Raw genomic sequence first — 14,827 nt, forward strand, 5'->3', positions numbered from 1 at the left:
TTTTAGTTGTAGAGGTCAAAAGGCACTCGGTAGACCTGCTAGAAGGTAGTAACAGTCGTGAGATTACTAGGGTAGCCTGTGTTGAAAGATATGGGCAGATCCTCCTGATATTGTAGAAAAGGAATCTACATGCACTGGAAAGATTTGACATTTTACTGAAAACAGTATTACTGATGTGCATCACATCTTAAAGTCTACATGTTCTCATGTCACTTCATTCAACTACCTTTGACAGAAAACACACATTTAAAACAAACTATCAAAAGACATCAAAGCAAATGAAAATGCTATAACGCACAATACGTGAAACATGGACGTTGCAGAATGAGAGCTAACAGATCACCGGCAATCTGGACTAGCTACTTGGTGCTGACATAAAACCATACACTATAACAACATATATGAAATGCCTCTTATTAGCGAAATGCTGACTATTCGGAAATGAATGCAGATGTAAAATATCTCCTTGAGGGTGGCGAACATGTGAAGAGTAAAAGAAAGAAAAAAAACACATGACAGACTTGCAAAACTCATTACACCAAACTGCACAGCACTCCTGGGGCTCCTCTGTTTCTTCCATAAGCCAGTTCACGTAGGGACTGTGTGGACCACGCGGTTCCATCTGGTTCAACACTGATGGAGGAAGATAGAGGCGGGGGTAGGGGGGGGGGGGTGTTACACAGAGACTGGTTCCCAGGACCGTATGGTAAGTCTGTGTCTGTCAGATGGAAACTGGCCTTGGCAGACATGGCAGACTGCAAACGTCCCTGATTAGACTCTACATCCTCGGACACGCCCACAGCTTGTAACCAGTCTCGAATTCGCTTACATCAGAACTCTTTCCAGAATTAACATTTCTAAGCACACAAAATTATGTTTTTATTAATAATACCATAATAATGTGGAAACATCACAAATGGTTTACAAAGAATAGTCCGAGATTACAATGTGAACTTGCCATTTCCATTAGTGCATATAATATGGGAGACTGAAGAAAAATATTGGCTTGAGACTTTTACAAACCGATGTCACATCTGAATATATGACTGTGTTTATTTTCAATAAAGATATAAATAAAATACCATCAGACCATTACTATGACTCATGGCTCCACTCTGTTCCATCATTCCATCACATGACAGGACAGGAGATATATCTGAAAGCAATTATGGTCAGCCATATTTTTCAAGGCTCAACTGCACCATCACTAAGAAACACTCCCAAACATGACCATGCTATTGCTCTGTGTGTGAGCAATACAAATTGTTTTAAAATATATATATATATTTTTTTTATGTTTTTAATAATAGGATTTTGCAAATAGCCACATCGGGTCACTTTTTCCACAAGAAGTTTATGGCGACCATGATAATGTAGGTCTTATCCAGTACATGGGAATTAATAATCATGTGAGGTGAGGGTCCCACAGAGTAAAAAATCTGATACGGTTTAACACAAATGTATGTTTTAACGTAAAGCCAGACAGCTCTGAGTTGTAGGAACATAAAAGTGCGTCTGGTCTGCATGCAAAGTCTGTCGAAATTGAAATAGATTTTTTTTAAAGAATATTTCAAAGGTTGCATGGTTAGTTCTGGAAAATTACCTAATGACAATGACAATATCTAATTCAATGTTCAATTTGTCTGTTGTTTTAATATTTTAAGCATTTTCTGGTGTTTACAAATGTGAGACTTCTCCAAGGAGCATATGTTGACATTCACTGAAAAGGGTGAGAGCCCTTCGGATGTCTTGCTTCCGTGCTGTTCGGGAGGTCTTGCCTTTGTTATAAGCACTTAATGACGTGTCTGTGAGACAGCCCACATGCCGTTTGATTTGTGTGGGGAATTTATGAAATGCATGTGAAGCACCTCTGGTCTACTCTGTAGAACTGATAATGGGTGAACAGTGCCCTCTAGTCACACTGTGTTATGGGCATTTTTTAAAAATCCATTTTTATTTCAGTGTTTGGAGAACAATTTCCAAGGAACTCGGTTTCAGTCTATAGGACATTCAAGGCTTCATATAACACATTAAATTCAATACAATAATTACATCCTTCAATCTCTCTATAGATGAGCTTCATAAGGTGCATCTGATCTGAACCTGCAGTGCAGTCTGCTTCTTTTGTTCTCACTTCAACCTTAAAAACCTTATTGATTCTCTCCAGGCAAAATATCACAATTATCAGTCACTCAAGTATCCAAAAACATACTTCATTCTTCACACATCACCACTCTTCATTCAATCAAAAGGGGAACGTTTGCCAATCTGTGTCAGCAACAGGTCCGTCCCTTTTCTGAGGGTGTGGGACTGTTGATTGGACGGGAGTTTGTTCTCAGGAGATCACGGGCCGTGTCGGGTTGGTCCTGCTGCTTTATCGCCATCCCGTTGCGAGCCATCAGTTCCCTGGCCATCATCAGAAAGGCTTCCTCTATGTTCTGGGCCTCTTTTGCTGAGGTCTCCAGAGCAGCTAACATGCCCCTCTGCTCCGCTAGATTACAGGCCTCTTCAAACGGCACCTGCCTCTCCTCCTCCAGATCACATTTGTTGCCTGGTTTAAGAACTTTTGGTTAGAATAAAAAAAAAATTGGTTACAGCTTTTGTGAAAGAGTTGAAGGCTCATCTTACCTATAAGAGCTACTAATACATTGGCTGCTCCAAATTTATTCACTTCTTGAATCCAGTGCGAAACCGACTGAAATGTAGCCCTGCGGGTGATATCATAAGCTATCATGGCACCGTGGGCGCTGCGGTAGTAGCTCTGAGTGATCGTGCGGAAACGCTCCTGGCCGGCCGTGTCCCATACCTGCATCTGTAGGTGAGAGGAAACACGGTGAGATTGTCACTACATGTGTGGCCCTGTCACTTGCAACTTGGAACACCCCTATTTGTCTGTCTTGCCTAACGAGGACGCCCTTCCACGGTAACTAAGCAAAATGCCCCCGGAGACTCCTCTGCGCAGCTGCCTCCTTTGTCTAATGTGTGCGGTCCTGCAATAATCCGCATCCCTATCCAGATTAACATCTCTAACCCGCACCGTAACACACTTACTTGATTTGCAGAGTAGGGAGTTGGGAGACACCAGTCACATTATTTTTGTTTTGTGTCACTAATGCACAGTACTATACCGTAATGTTATGCAGTGTCAACACAAATATACCAATTTAAACCTTCTTTGGTGTAGACATTATTATGTAAACCACTAAAAATGTCAGTTCAACATTGTGTGATTGCTATTGGAGTAATGATAAGATTTTTTTTTTATGGTTGCATATTAAAGTTATCTATGTGTCCAGTGGTGCTTCTGCTCTGTAGGAGTATATATTTATAAAAAAAAATCAAATCATGCATGCCGCAGATTCCTCCCAAGTTAAACAGGTTGTTAAACCATTCAGCCTATAGGCGTGTCTATAGAATGACAGCCTTGCCAAACCCTTAATCAAAAATGGCCTCCATCCATTAACCAACGAAGTAGTAACCTCTGTTACCGTTTTTTTTTTACTCATAACAGCATGCGGCCAGGAGCTAAAAGGAAACAGACGTGCATGAAACCCGCAGAACAAGCCAAGCTTGTGGACAGCTGGTCAGACTTGTTTAGAGTAAGTGCCATTACAACAATGCAGACATGCCAACAGCACTGAATGCAATGGCATACAACAAATACACCAACATTACTAATATTTACCTTGACTTTCTTCCCTTGAATGTTCAGGGTTCGAACAGTGAAGTCAACCCCGATGGTGTTCTGTTGTCTTTCTGAGAAGACACCAGTTTTGAAACGTTGGACCATACAAGTCTTGCCCACATTTGAGTCCCCAATGAGAATGATCTTGAACAGGAAATCAAAGTATTCGTCTGGCTCGGATCCCGTCTGCATGTCCAAAGTTTGTACAGAATCTGGGTCTGCTGCTTTTTCCCCCTTTGTTGGCCTGTAAATATGAGCCTTGTGTTGGTACAGGTTCAACTTCACAGTAATGAAAGTTTCTGCTGAAAAGCACAGGTCCTGGGACTTAGCAGTGTCTGAAAAGCTTCTTTTCTGGGTGAGAGTCCAGTTCCCAGTGTCAGAACAGTAATTTTTTGTCACCCTGTTAGTTGATATCTGCTTCCCTTTTTCCTGCTTTCTGTTTCCAGCAGAATTCAGGTCTCAGTTGTCCACCAAAAAAATGCATTCCTTTTCAGACCCTTCTTGACATATTTGTCCTTGGTGGTTTCCTGTGCAACAAAGCAAGAAGAGTCTCAGTTAAAATGTGACCAGTCTGATCTGTCCCCTCCGTGCTGGAAGATTTCTTGACTCTAAATCTGTCCCCAGCGTCTTCCTCCATTCACCTGTTCTGCTCATGCCTCTCCTTTCACCTTGTTCCGTATCTGCCTTCCTTTGTTATTCACCCCGCCCAGATTAAATGCCTCTTCCAGTCTCTTTTTGTCAACACTCAAGAGGTCCGCCCACCTTGCCGAGCAGGTATAAACCCTCCCATATCCTGAGGCCTGGGAATTGCATTTTCAATTACAGGTACATTCGATGAAACATTTAAACTGATGCACATGACAAACAGGTATGCACGGAAACTATATTCCCATATGTACATGGCCTGTTTAGAGTAATAACAAGATTACATCATAATTATAAAACAATTGTAAGAATCATAGATTATGCTTTTTTGTTTTGGCCAATTAAACGTTCTAAAATGTTAATTTCGGTTTTCTTTCCAGAATGTTATCTAATTTTATGCTTATAAAATGCTCCACCAGGTTGATTTTCACTACCGATCCCAGAATGCCCCGGGCAAAAAAAAAAAAACTACGATACCCAAGATACATTGCGAAAGGCGGCGGAAGTGATAAAACAGATGAATGTTTGTAGTTTGTGGGCTGATGGGGTGATTCTCGTCACGACGGCGATTCCATCGGTGGAGGTAAATCGGTAGGTGTGTTTGAAATACGCGTCTCAATCTTTCTCTCCCTCACGCAGCGTTCTCGGTTTTTTTTTAAATATGCGAACATGTCGACGTGCTGTTAATGCGAGGGATGGTCCGTGTCGATGTTATCTGTTTCTCCTGCTGTCCCAGCTGTTTCTTTTTGTCGCCGACTTTCACATGCTGTTTGTCCGGCTACATTTTGAAGCCCCGTTGCGGGCTCTGGTTCATAATCTCGGTGCGCAGAGCAGGCTGTGCTGGGCATTCCACCGCTTCACGCGTCGCAACGCTATATTTTCGGTTTTGATTTGTCATCTACCAAAATGTAGGAAATTAATTCGTCTGTGCTGGATGCATTTTAGCCCCTCGCCCACAGCGTGGCACAATAATTGTCTTTTTTTTTTAATTATTGCATCTACTGTAATGTAACTTCTTATTAGTTTTTTTTATATTGCTTTAGAGGGGAACACCTAATTTATTTATGGCCCAGAGCTACTTAGTCAGTAGTCACAGTGACAGTCCCCCCTGGGGACACTCAGGCACTCAGGGTTCAGCGTAGCTGTTCGGGGACACGATGGCAGTAAGTGGGGTTTGAACCTGTGACTGTGCTCTTCTGGTTCATAGTTGAACGTGTTACCCACTAGCGCTTTTTGCACAGTATGTACCATCTTTCCATATATGAAACTTTTTGTACCGTCCACCATGCACTGTTAAAGGCGACCGTTCGTTCGCTTTAGCCACAGTTCCTCAGTGTGTTTTTGTTGTTTTATTTGTTTGCCGTGTAGAGGATGCCTTGTAGTGTGCCGCTCCTCCTCCCTGTCCCAACGCTGTACCCCTGAGGACCTGCACCCCTTCCTCCTCCTCAAGACCCCTGTGATGTCGCCCCCCCGCTGCGGCTTCCTGTCGCAGTACACCCACCACCATCTGGTCGTGTTCCTCCTTACCTTCTTTAGGTAAACGCCGTGTGTCTGCTGCCCTCGCAGTTGACCTTTGGACCTCTGTGGGTCAGCTGACTGCGCGCTGCGCTTGCGACATGCCGCGCTGGCGTACGGGAGTTCCTGAGCCGTGAATGTTCTGTGTGACTCGACGTCAGTTTCCTGCAGGAGATCTGTGGAGATCATAACTTAAGTTATGACCGATTAGTAACTTCCTACAGTCCAAAAGCCTGATTAATACAATATAGCAAGTTAATTAATCTCCTTAAAGGCTTTTTAACGAACGTGTGGCGCTGGTTTTAGCTCAGGACAGGACGCTGTAAAATGCAGTAGTTTACTTTCCTAGTAGCATAGCTGCTAACCATGTTAGCGGCCTGCATAGCTGGACGTGCATCGCGTTAATTGTGGCGTTGTGTGCGAAATCCTCACCCGCAGCTACGTCCTGTTGCACTCCTCACGGAAGACCTTCAGCAACGTGAAAGTGAGCATCTCGGCGCAGTGGACGCCCACGGCCAGGAACAGCGGCTCACCTGCCTTTTCTCCCTCCGAGGTGACGCGCGTTCTTCTGCTTCCTCTGATTGCAGCTTCACTTTTAACTGTTAAGGCGGCCAGTGCCGACAGCAGTGGTGACACACAAACGTGCATGCACGCAGGCATACTACTTCCTGTTAACCGTCAGCAGATTTTGGGTCTGTTTTTTCCCCTACATTGTGGTTCTAAATTTTTTTTTAAATGTCTATGGATAAGATTTTAATTCTGTCTCTGTTTTATAAACCTTGGACCAGACATGGGAGGACAATCGGTTGTTTGCAGATGCGGAAGGAGCAACTCTGTTTCTTGGGGCACTAGACACCATCTTCCTTTTCTCCTATGCTGTGGTGAGTGGTCACACCCAAAACACGCAATCCGATCACGTAAAACGCGGTGAATGTGCTCTGCCTGCAGGCCTTCAGCATTGCCTGTGTGGTGTATCCGTTCCACATAATTAGCATTTCCTAACCTAAGAAATGATTTGCTCAAGCATCAATTTGTAACTCTAACCACACACACACACACACACACACAAACATGCACTACTACATGTGCATGAATAGAGGAGTCCATTCTACTTAGGAACTACCCATGAGGAACTGGAGTTTAGGCAGAGTCAAAGCGTCCAATGCATGAGCACTGTAATTAGTTAATTAATTATAATAGTTTTGGTGCATCCAAACCAGTTCAAAACATGTACGCTGATCAGGAACATGCATTTTGGTATGTGAACTTGTTTATAGCCGGTTCTCATATTTCTCACCATGTATAGTTCCTTGTACTATTGATCTTCCCCTTGCTAAACCAATTCATCTCTGACTAATATGACTGAGTTACAAAGGTTTGGACACTCATCTGCGCATCCTCCCGTTCACTACCGTTTATGTTGTAGTATATAGTCATTTGCACTTTACTGGGGTTTAAACCTGTACCTTCTGCAGATAATGTGGATAAGGCCACAGGGCTTCAACAGTCACTCATCATACCCATCACAAATGCGATTCCCTGTGCTAGTGAAATGCTAAGGTTTGGACGTCCACTGATTCTTTGTGGTTTCTGATTCTCTTTTGCCCTCAGGGACTGTATATAAGCGGGGTGATAGGGGATCGCCTTAACCTTCGCTATGTGCTCTCATTTGGTTTATGTGGCTCAGCCGTGGTGGTGAGTTCTGGTATTTTCCATCCATGTAGTTATAGGGTGTTCGTTTTTTCCCCTCCGTTTACCTTTCACTACCGACTCTCTTGTAGGAGTTCTTGTTTGGTACCCTGACCGAGTGGCTAAACTTTTACAACATTTACTTCTACTGCTCCTTATGGGTGCTGAACGGCCTGCTGCAGTCTGCGGTCTGGCCCTGCGTGGTGGCCGTCATGGGGAACTGGTTTGGCAAATCAGGGTAACTGGCATCTTTTCATTGCTGAATGTAAATGTGCTTTAAAACTGTAATAACCTTTCAATTGTTCGTTTTTTTTCCCTCGTCAGCCGAGGCTTCATCTTCGGCCTGTGGAGTGCCTGTGCTTCTGTGGGAAACATCCTCGGAGCATTCCTGGCTTCAAGTGTCCTAAAGTATGGATATGAGGTAAAATATGGTTGAAGAAGTGGCAACTAGATACAAAACATGCACTTATCTAAATAGAAGGTATTCTACTCTTAAAACTTCATAATTCTGATATCTCTACTTTTGTGTGTGCTCATTGCAGTATGCCTTTCTGGTGACATCCGTGGTACAGTTTGCTGGGGGTGTGGTGGTATTTTTTGGTCTTCTCACCTCCCCCAAGGAAGTTGGTAAGGAGATGTATGGATTTTTTTTAACACTCTGGTTCTTCATTAGAAACACTGGCTATGCAGTTTCTAGCCACAGTGTAGATCTAAGATGAAGTTGATACTGCAGTAAATGCACTGGCAGCTATACCTCCCACATGGTGGCAAAAGAACATAAAACATCCAACCACAACTGCTGTCTTTGTTATATTCTCTAACTTGGGTATAAATGACATTAGGGTGAAATTGCTGTGCAAATAAAAGCTCTATTGGCTATGAATACATTTTTAATAATGAATCATTCTTAATATAACGAAAACCAAATGACACAAAAACAGTTGTTGTAGAAAATGCACTTGCGACTTTCGAATTTAGAAATGTAGAAAGAGCTTTTTTTGAACTTTTTATGTATGTGGTCAAAGAAAAAATTAGATCAAAATATGTTTTTTTTTTTTTTTTTTTTTTTTTTTTTGGTTTTGGCATGTCACTTACACCCATATAATTCTCACCCCTTGTGTGTAATAGTAGGGTGGTAGTAACCTTGCGGGTAATACTCACTTATCCAGAAGCCTGCAAAGTCCCAGGTTCAAACCCCACCTGCTACCATTGTGTCCCTCAGCAAGTCATTTAACCTGGAGTGTCTCCAGAGGGATGGTACCTGTAACTACTCTGGATAAGGCCATTTGCTAAATGCTGTTAATGTTAATGTAAAATGGCCGGTTAGGTGTGCCTTATGTTTTCATGCCCTGCCTTACAGGTCTGAGTATAGACTCTGAAACAGGCCTCATCCCAGTTGAGGTGGACCGGGACAGCCACAGGCCACTCATGAGTGATGAGGAGGAGGAGGGAGATGAGGATGATGAAGAGGAAGTCAGCGTTGGGGGATACTATTCAATTCAACAACCTCCTTCAGATCCCAAAACTCAAGCGAAAGCTATTGGGTTCTTCCAGGCTTTTTGTCTCCCGGGTGTGATACCGGTGAGTGTAGATATATTTTTTTTGTCCAATTTTTTTATCTCATTAACTAAGGAGAGCAAAGATGAAGCATCTTTGTTACAGTGCTTCGAAGCACTATAGTTTTATACCATATAAAATCAGCACAGGAAGCACCTACCATAGAGCTGTATACTGAGGACAGTATAATTCAGCAGGTCGCTTTATATTATGAAGAATAAAATCCATCTAATCAAAGTGCTGATGTGTGGAATCCGTCTCAGCAGTTACACTCAGCAGTTGCATTCAGTCCTCTGATAACAATACACAAAGCTTTAGGTGCCTGTCTGATAACAGGAGTCAATGCAGAAATGACGAGTTTATCCTAACTACCGTTCTGTAAGGAATGGACACAGATAGAAGCATGACTGCAGATATGTACGCCTGTGATTACATCAGTATGCAGATCAAGGGTCAGTCAAGGGTCACGTTTTTTTTTTTCTGTGCTCACATTTTAATCAACAGTGGCTAGCATGAAGAAGAGAGACAAGTCCCATTTTGGGTGACCAGACATACTATTTTCCACGGACATGTCCTCCTTTCGAGACCTGGAAATAAATACATACACATATATATATATATATATATATACACACACACACACACACACACACACATACAGTATACTGTTGTGGAAAGAACATATTATGGGTTATAGTGGATTATAGAGCTCATTCTTAACAGGGTCTACGTGAATAATTCGCACTATCCTGTGGTGAAGCGGATTTAAATTCTGACTCGCTGCGTTCTCGCCATCTTTGTCTGCAGTACTCCCTGGCCTACGCCTGTCTGAAGCTGGTCAACTACTCCTTCTTTTTCTGGCTACCCTTCTACCTCAGCAGCAACTTTGGATGGAAGGAGGCCGAGGCAGACCGCCTGTCAGTGTGGTATGACGTGGGTGGAATCATAGGTAGGGTTTCAGAGTGTGTCTTGTGCTTATAGGTTTTTTTCTTTGTGGGTACAAAGATTATAATAATAATAATAATAAAATTATTTTATCATTTGCCCTTTTTCTTTCCTTACTACCCACAGGGGGAACAGTGCAGGGTTTGATCTCTGATTTTTTGGGAAAGAGAGCTCCAGTTCTGGCTGTGAGTCTCCTTCTGGCTGTGGGCTCCCTAGTGGGATACAGTCGTGAGTCACAAACTTATTTATTTATTTATATCATTTTTTAAATATCAATATCATTGTAACTATGATCATTTCCTCTTGTATTTACAGACTCCCCTAATGACCAAGTGAAGAATGCAGCCATCCTGGCTGTAACAGGTTGGATAAACCGCATTTTCCCCTGTTTATGGTCTATAAATGTTAAGTTATGTCCTCATACAGATGTTAATGCTGATTGATAGGATTCTTCATTGGTGGTCCTTCCAATATGATCAGCTCGGCCATATCTGCAGACCTGGGTCGACAGGAGGCCCTGCAAGGCAGCCAAGAAGCTCTGGCCACAGTTACTGGCATCGTGGACGGCACTGGCAGCATTGGGGCAGCCGCTGGACAGGTAAAACAAAGACGCACAGGAAGAGATGCATATAGCTGCATACACCACAAAGAGTTAAAAAAAAAAAGGGACTACCTAAAGAACAGCCTTAAAAATACTGCAAACTGTTAAAAATTATGGATCATAGAAAGATTATGAACGCTAAGGTCCAAATTTTCATGGCATTATATATAAAATTTAGATCAGATCAACTATGCCTTATGAGACGAACTGATTCAAAGGACAGCTTGCTACTTTTCTATAGCTTGTTGTTGAGAAACCAAGTAGTGGAATTAATTCTGAAAACCAGAGGACAAACTTTAATTGTTTTTGAAAATGGGAGAACTCCATTGGGTTTTCTTTGCTTGCAAAACCCGTACACATGGGCATCAGTGGGATCACAGTTTTAGGACACTGATTCATCAATAACCTACCTGACTATCATCAGTTTTTTTTTTTTACATCCATAGTATGTATGCAAGTGAATGTGTATGTTAATTGTGCTAAATATGTGTTATCGTCCTTGCAGAAAGTTATATATAATGTAACTCTCTCTTGTCCCCCAGTACTTGGTGTCTCTGATTGAGAGCAAGATGGGTTGGATGTGTGTATTCTACTTCTTCATAATCATGGTAAGGAGCTGCTCAGTGTTCACCGGCTGGCCTGTGGCGTGGAGAATGGCAAATAAAAAAAAAAATTATAATTTCTTTATTTGTAGACGGCGGGCAGCATACTCTTCATCACACCCCTGATTGTGAGTGAGGTACGAACCATGTGGCGAGACCGACAGACACGGACACATCATCTGTGAGGCCTTTCATCTCAGCGGCCACTGGCTGAAATCTTTTTTTTTTTTATTATTATTATTGGAACGGTCAGTAGCTGCAATCAGTGGCCTCAGTGAGGCCATCTGCCAGTAGAAACCATGGATGTACATATTTACTGAAAATGTATATAATTATCAAACCATCTTAAGATTTGGTGCCATCTCTTTGAGGGCATGTGACCCTCTAATTTCTGAGGAGCCAGAATGGAATGTCAAAACCACTCCCACTGAAAAATGGAACTGAAACGGGGAACAAATGTTATTTAATACAACTACATACAACTTAATTTTTATAAAAGTTGAAAAGTCCTGATAAAAAATGCACATTTATAGGGCATCTTGTAGTTAAAACTGTCAAATAAAATGGCAGTATTGGATATGGAAACGAGTTCACTCCCAACAGTTTCATGTCATGCATCGTCAGTGTTTTTTTTTTTTTTTTTTTTCTCCTAAATGACATTTATAGCTGTGGTTACTGTAACTGACATTAATTGTTTATGAGAGTTCCTGTCAGAGATGCTGCATCCTCGGTGTCCTCATACTGAACAAGGTTCTGCTCTCGAATGTAATACCATTTAAATAGTAGTCAAATAATTCACAATATTGAAGCAACACTAAAGACGTTTCAGCCAGATCAGGATATGCTATATTAAGAAGTGACCGGGAGCGAGGAAGTACAGATTACAGATCAGAAATGCTCGTCTGTAACTTCTCCCCCTCCAATTCCCACTGCACAGTGAATGAATCACCAGATATTAGTGTCATGTTTTCTCAGATAACAGATTCATCCCATACACTGATATGACCAAAGTGAATGTGGGTAAGACTTGTAATGAGGTCAAATGGTACGTTTAGTTTGATTTATTGGTGTTAATCACATTTATTTTGTCTTTTTTTTTATTTTATTTTATTGTACAATACATACAAAATTTAAATTGGAATGTCGGGATTTGGGATGTTAGTTGTTACTGTTCCTAAAAGCCAGATTGAATGAATGCGTATGACATCATATGTTTACACCTGCATGATCGATTTCTTGTCCTGCATTGTAGTTAAATGCCTTTTTTATTAATTGTTTTGTGGGAGATATTTGGGGATAAAAAACTGACCAACTGAAATCCTGGAAGTGGTGAGAGTCTGACAAAAAGTTCAGTCTTCTATTATAACTCCTGCTATTGAAATGAGTACAATATTAATAGTAATGAGAACAATTTTTTTATTATCTTTTGTTGCCTTTTGGGTAGTAATTTTACATGTTAAAACAGTTTTACCATATTGGCAATTCTGTTCTGAATTTCTGGAGGGAATCTACCAATGATTCCGTATTAAATACATGTATAATATTAGACATAATAGGAGTTTTAGAATGATTTTGGAATGGATCCATTTTTGTGAGAATTGCATAACTGCGGCCGCACACTCGTATGTCGGAATTACAGCTTTGTGGTGAGTTAATTTATATGCGCTGCCAGACAGGACGAGTTTGCTACACTAGGGCTGGATCCTGCGGTGCTGTTGTGCAAATTTGTTTCTTTTAATTGTTTTATTGAATTGTGATTGTGTAATGTGAATATGTGACAAATGTTGAAATCGAAACATTTGCCTCATCAATACAATTGCCTTTTTAACAGCTATTCTGACTTTATTGTATGCATTGTTTTTCACATATTTCATACCTAGTTAAAAAAAAACTTGTTTTTTCCCATAGAAAAATTTACAGTGGTTTTATATATTAACTCTACTAAACTTAATACAGTTAGTATTAACAATATTCTTAATCCACCTAATATGTTAGATTATATGTTTAATTATTGTCTACGCCACCCAGTTGATCCAAATGCCCCTCAGACCATTTATATTTAAAAGGTTATTTATGGGTGATACATTTTACATTGAACCACTCAAATTTCTTACCCTGACAACTGAATAATTTCATCTGTGATCAGCAATTTTAGTCACATAATTACACCAGGAAGATAAGTATATGTTATGTATAGAGAAAATTCAACGAGTGACCCCTTTTGTCACTGGGCTTTTTGGGGTTAAAGTTGGGTTAAAGTAATCAGACACATAAATCAGGCCCCGTCTAAATGTGTCGTGTGAACATATTTCCGCCAGGGGGCGACAGCAGGCTTTCATTATTACCACAGCACCAATAAAAGACAAGAAGATTTTTGCATATAATGTGATCTTTTATTTATTCTGAAATCCTCAAATGCTGCAACAAATATCAACCATAGCAGAGTCAACAGTAACTGAAAAAATACTGTGTATAACCAAAGATATTACTCTGTCCCCCCCATAACATTTCCAAATTATACAATATTTTGACAGTCTGTTTTCATTCATGCATATTAGGCACAATACATTATTTAGATATACCTGTTACAGGGATATTACTAAAGAACATATTTATAACTAGCTTTAGGGGAACAAAGGCTGTTATCAAAGCAGAGGTCAGTTGGCTAAAAAGTCAAGTTAATTGTCTGTTAAAACTAGATCTATGTTTTAGAAGTTGGACATTTTGAGGCTCATTTTGTGGTCATTTTTATGCTAATTGACAGAAAGATGTCTACTGGGTTAATAATGCAACATCCAGAGCTAATAATATTTAAACCAGACAATTTGACTTAAAATTACACTCTGATAACAGCCTTAGTTCGAGTCCATAAATGACTTAAATGACTGACATTAAAGCAAAAGAACAGAAACGTTCAGAAAAGTAGTGCAAAGACAATCAGAAAGACAAAAAGAAATCAATCAGTTAGTAATATTGAAGAACATATGTTGTTATTTCTCTATAAGTTGGATGATTGTAGAATTAAAATAAGTTATAAATACCACATAGAAAATAAAATGCACGCAATTGTAAGTTGTACTGCATAGCAGATACCATTTCAGATATGAGGTGGTGTGTGTGTGTAAACAGTGATTATTATACGTGACCGATGGAACGTTTTCAATGTGGGGCGTGCACTGCTTACAGGGACACCAGGACCGAGTTCCAGTGGCGACCAATCAGTGAAGTGCTGCTGGCTATGAGCCTGAAGTGCACTCCTCTGGTACAAAATTGGACTCGAGGCTGCTCACATTCTAACAATAGACCGCCGCCCCCGTGTTCTGCCTGCTTCTGGGAAAAACAAGCCGGAGGGCCAGGCAAAGCGAGGCACCAACGTCTCGTTCTTACTCGAGAACTTTGAGTGAGGTAGATGATCCAGATTATTGCATACATATTCAACACTTCAGAAAAACAGATATAAAAGCATCTGTTTGGTGAAAGACACCCAAGCGCTGACTCTGATTCATAGTTGACCATCTCGCGTCTGGTAACTAGCATATGCGACCTGTGCTACATTTTCGTGTCCATTTTGAACGGCTTTGCCAATAG

General features: G+C 41.0%; 2 protein-coding genes across 6 annotated transcripts; one reads left to right on the top strand and one right to left on the bottom strand.

Annotated features, from left to right (window-relative positions):
• Positions 1 to 201: 201 nt before the first annotated feature.
• LOC114764331 (ras-related protein Rab-19-like) lies at positions 202 to 6,439 on the bottom strand. 3 transcript variants are annotated; one of them, XM_028953867.1, is made up of 5 exons: positions 6,278 to 6,439; positions 5,858 to 6,021; positions 3,686 to 4,212; positions 2,629 to 2,812; positions 202 to 2,551 (listed from the first exon to the last, which is right to left on the bottom strand). In XM_028953867.1, exons 3-5 carry the CDS (start codon positions 3,875 to 3,877, stop codon positions 2,274 to 2,276), a joined length of 654 nt encoding a protein of 217 aa, XP_028809700.1. In that variant the 5' UTR covers positions 3,878 to 4,212; positions 5,858 to 6,021; positions 6,278 to 6,439; the 3' UTR covers positions 202 to 2,273. The 3 variants fall into 3 exon arrangements, with proteins under 3 accessions (XP_028809700.1, XP_028809697.1, XP_028809698.1); XM_028953864.1 differs by having other exon boundaries at positions 202 to 2,563; XM_028953865.1 differs by lacking the exons at positions 5,858 to 6,021; positions 6,278 to 6,439 and adding an exon at positions 4,327 to 4,607 and having other exon boundaries at positions 202 to 2,563.
• On the top strand, positions 4,808 to 13,073 carry slc37a3 (solute carrier family 37 member 3). 3 transcript variants are annotated; one of them, XM_028953860.1, is made up of 15 exons: positions 4,808 to 4,921; positions 5,699 to 5,866; positions 6,284 to 6,398; positions 6,634 to 6,726; positions 7,457 to 7,540; positions 7,627 to 7,772; positions 7,859 to 7,955; positions 8,077 to 8,161; positions 8,895 to 9,115; positions 9,899 to 10,040; positions 10,163 to 10,264; positions 10,352 to 10,399; positions 10,483 to 10,634; positions 11,180 to 11,245; positions 11,332 to 13,073. In XM_028953860.1, the coding sequence occupies exons 1-15, from the start codon at positions 4,848 to 4,850 to the stop codon at positions 11,422 to 11,424; spliced, it is 1,686 nt and encodes a 561-aa protein (XP_028809693.1). In that variant the 5' UTR covers positions 4,808 to 4,847; the 3' UTR covers positions 11,425 to 13,073. The 3 variants fall into 3 exon arrangements, with proteins under 3 accessions (XP_028809693.1, XP_028809695.1, XP_028809694.1); XM_028953862.1 differs by having other exon boundaries at positions 4,828 to 4,913; XM_028953861.1 differs by having other exon boundaries at positions 4,850 to 4,925.
• Positions 13,074 to 14,827: the final 1,754 nt, after the last annotated feature.

The sequence above is a fragment of the Denticeps clupeoides genome, chromosome 15 (assembly GCF_900700375.1).
Source record: "Denticeps clupeoides chromosome 15, fDenClu1.1, whole genome shotgun sequence".
In the NCBI taxonomy this organism is placed as follows: domain Eukaryota; kingdom Metazoa; phylum Chordata; class Actinopteri; order Clupeiformes; family Denticipitidae; genus Denticeps; species Denticeps clupeoides.

Coding starts and splice junctions, on each gene's coding strand:
- LOC114764331 (XM_028953864.1), bottom strand. CDS start 3,877: ATGCAGACGGGATCCGAGCCAGACGAATACTTTGATTTCCTGTTCAAG. Junction 2,813..3,685: donor TTCAAGGGAAGAAAGTCAAG/GTAAATATTAGT, acceptor TCTCACCTACAG/ATGCAGGTATGGGACACGGC. Junction 2,564..2,628: donor TGTATTAGTAGCTCTTATAG/GTAAGATGAGCC, acceptor TCTAACCAAAAG/TTCTTAAACCAGGCAACAAA.
- slc37a3 (XM_028953860.1), top strand. CDS start 4,848: ATGAATGTTTGTAGTTTGTGGGCTGATGGGGTGATTCTCGTCACGACG. Junction 10,265..10,351: donor CTCCCTAGTGGGATACAGTC/GTGAGTCACAAA, acceptor TTGTATTTACAG/ACTCCCCTAATGACCAAGTG. Junction 10,400..10,482: donor AGCCATCCTGGCTGTAACAG/GTTGGATAAACC, acceptor GCTGATTGATAG/GATTCTTCATTGGTGGTCCT.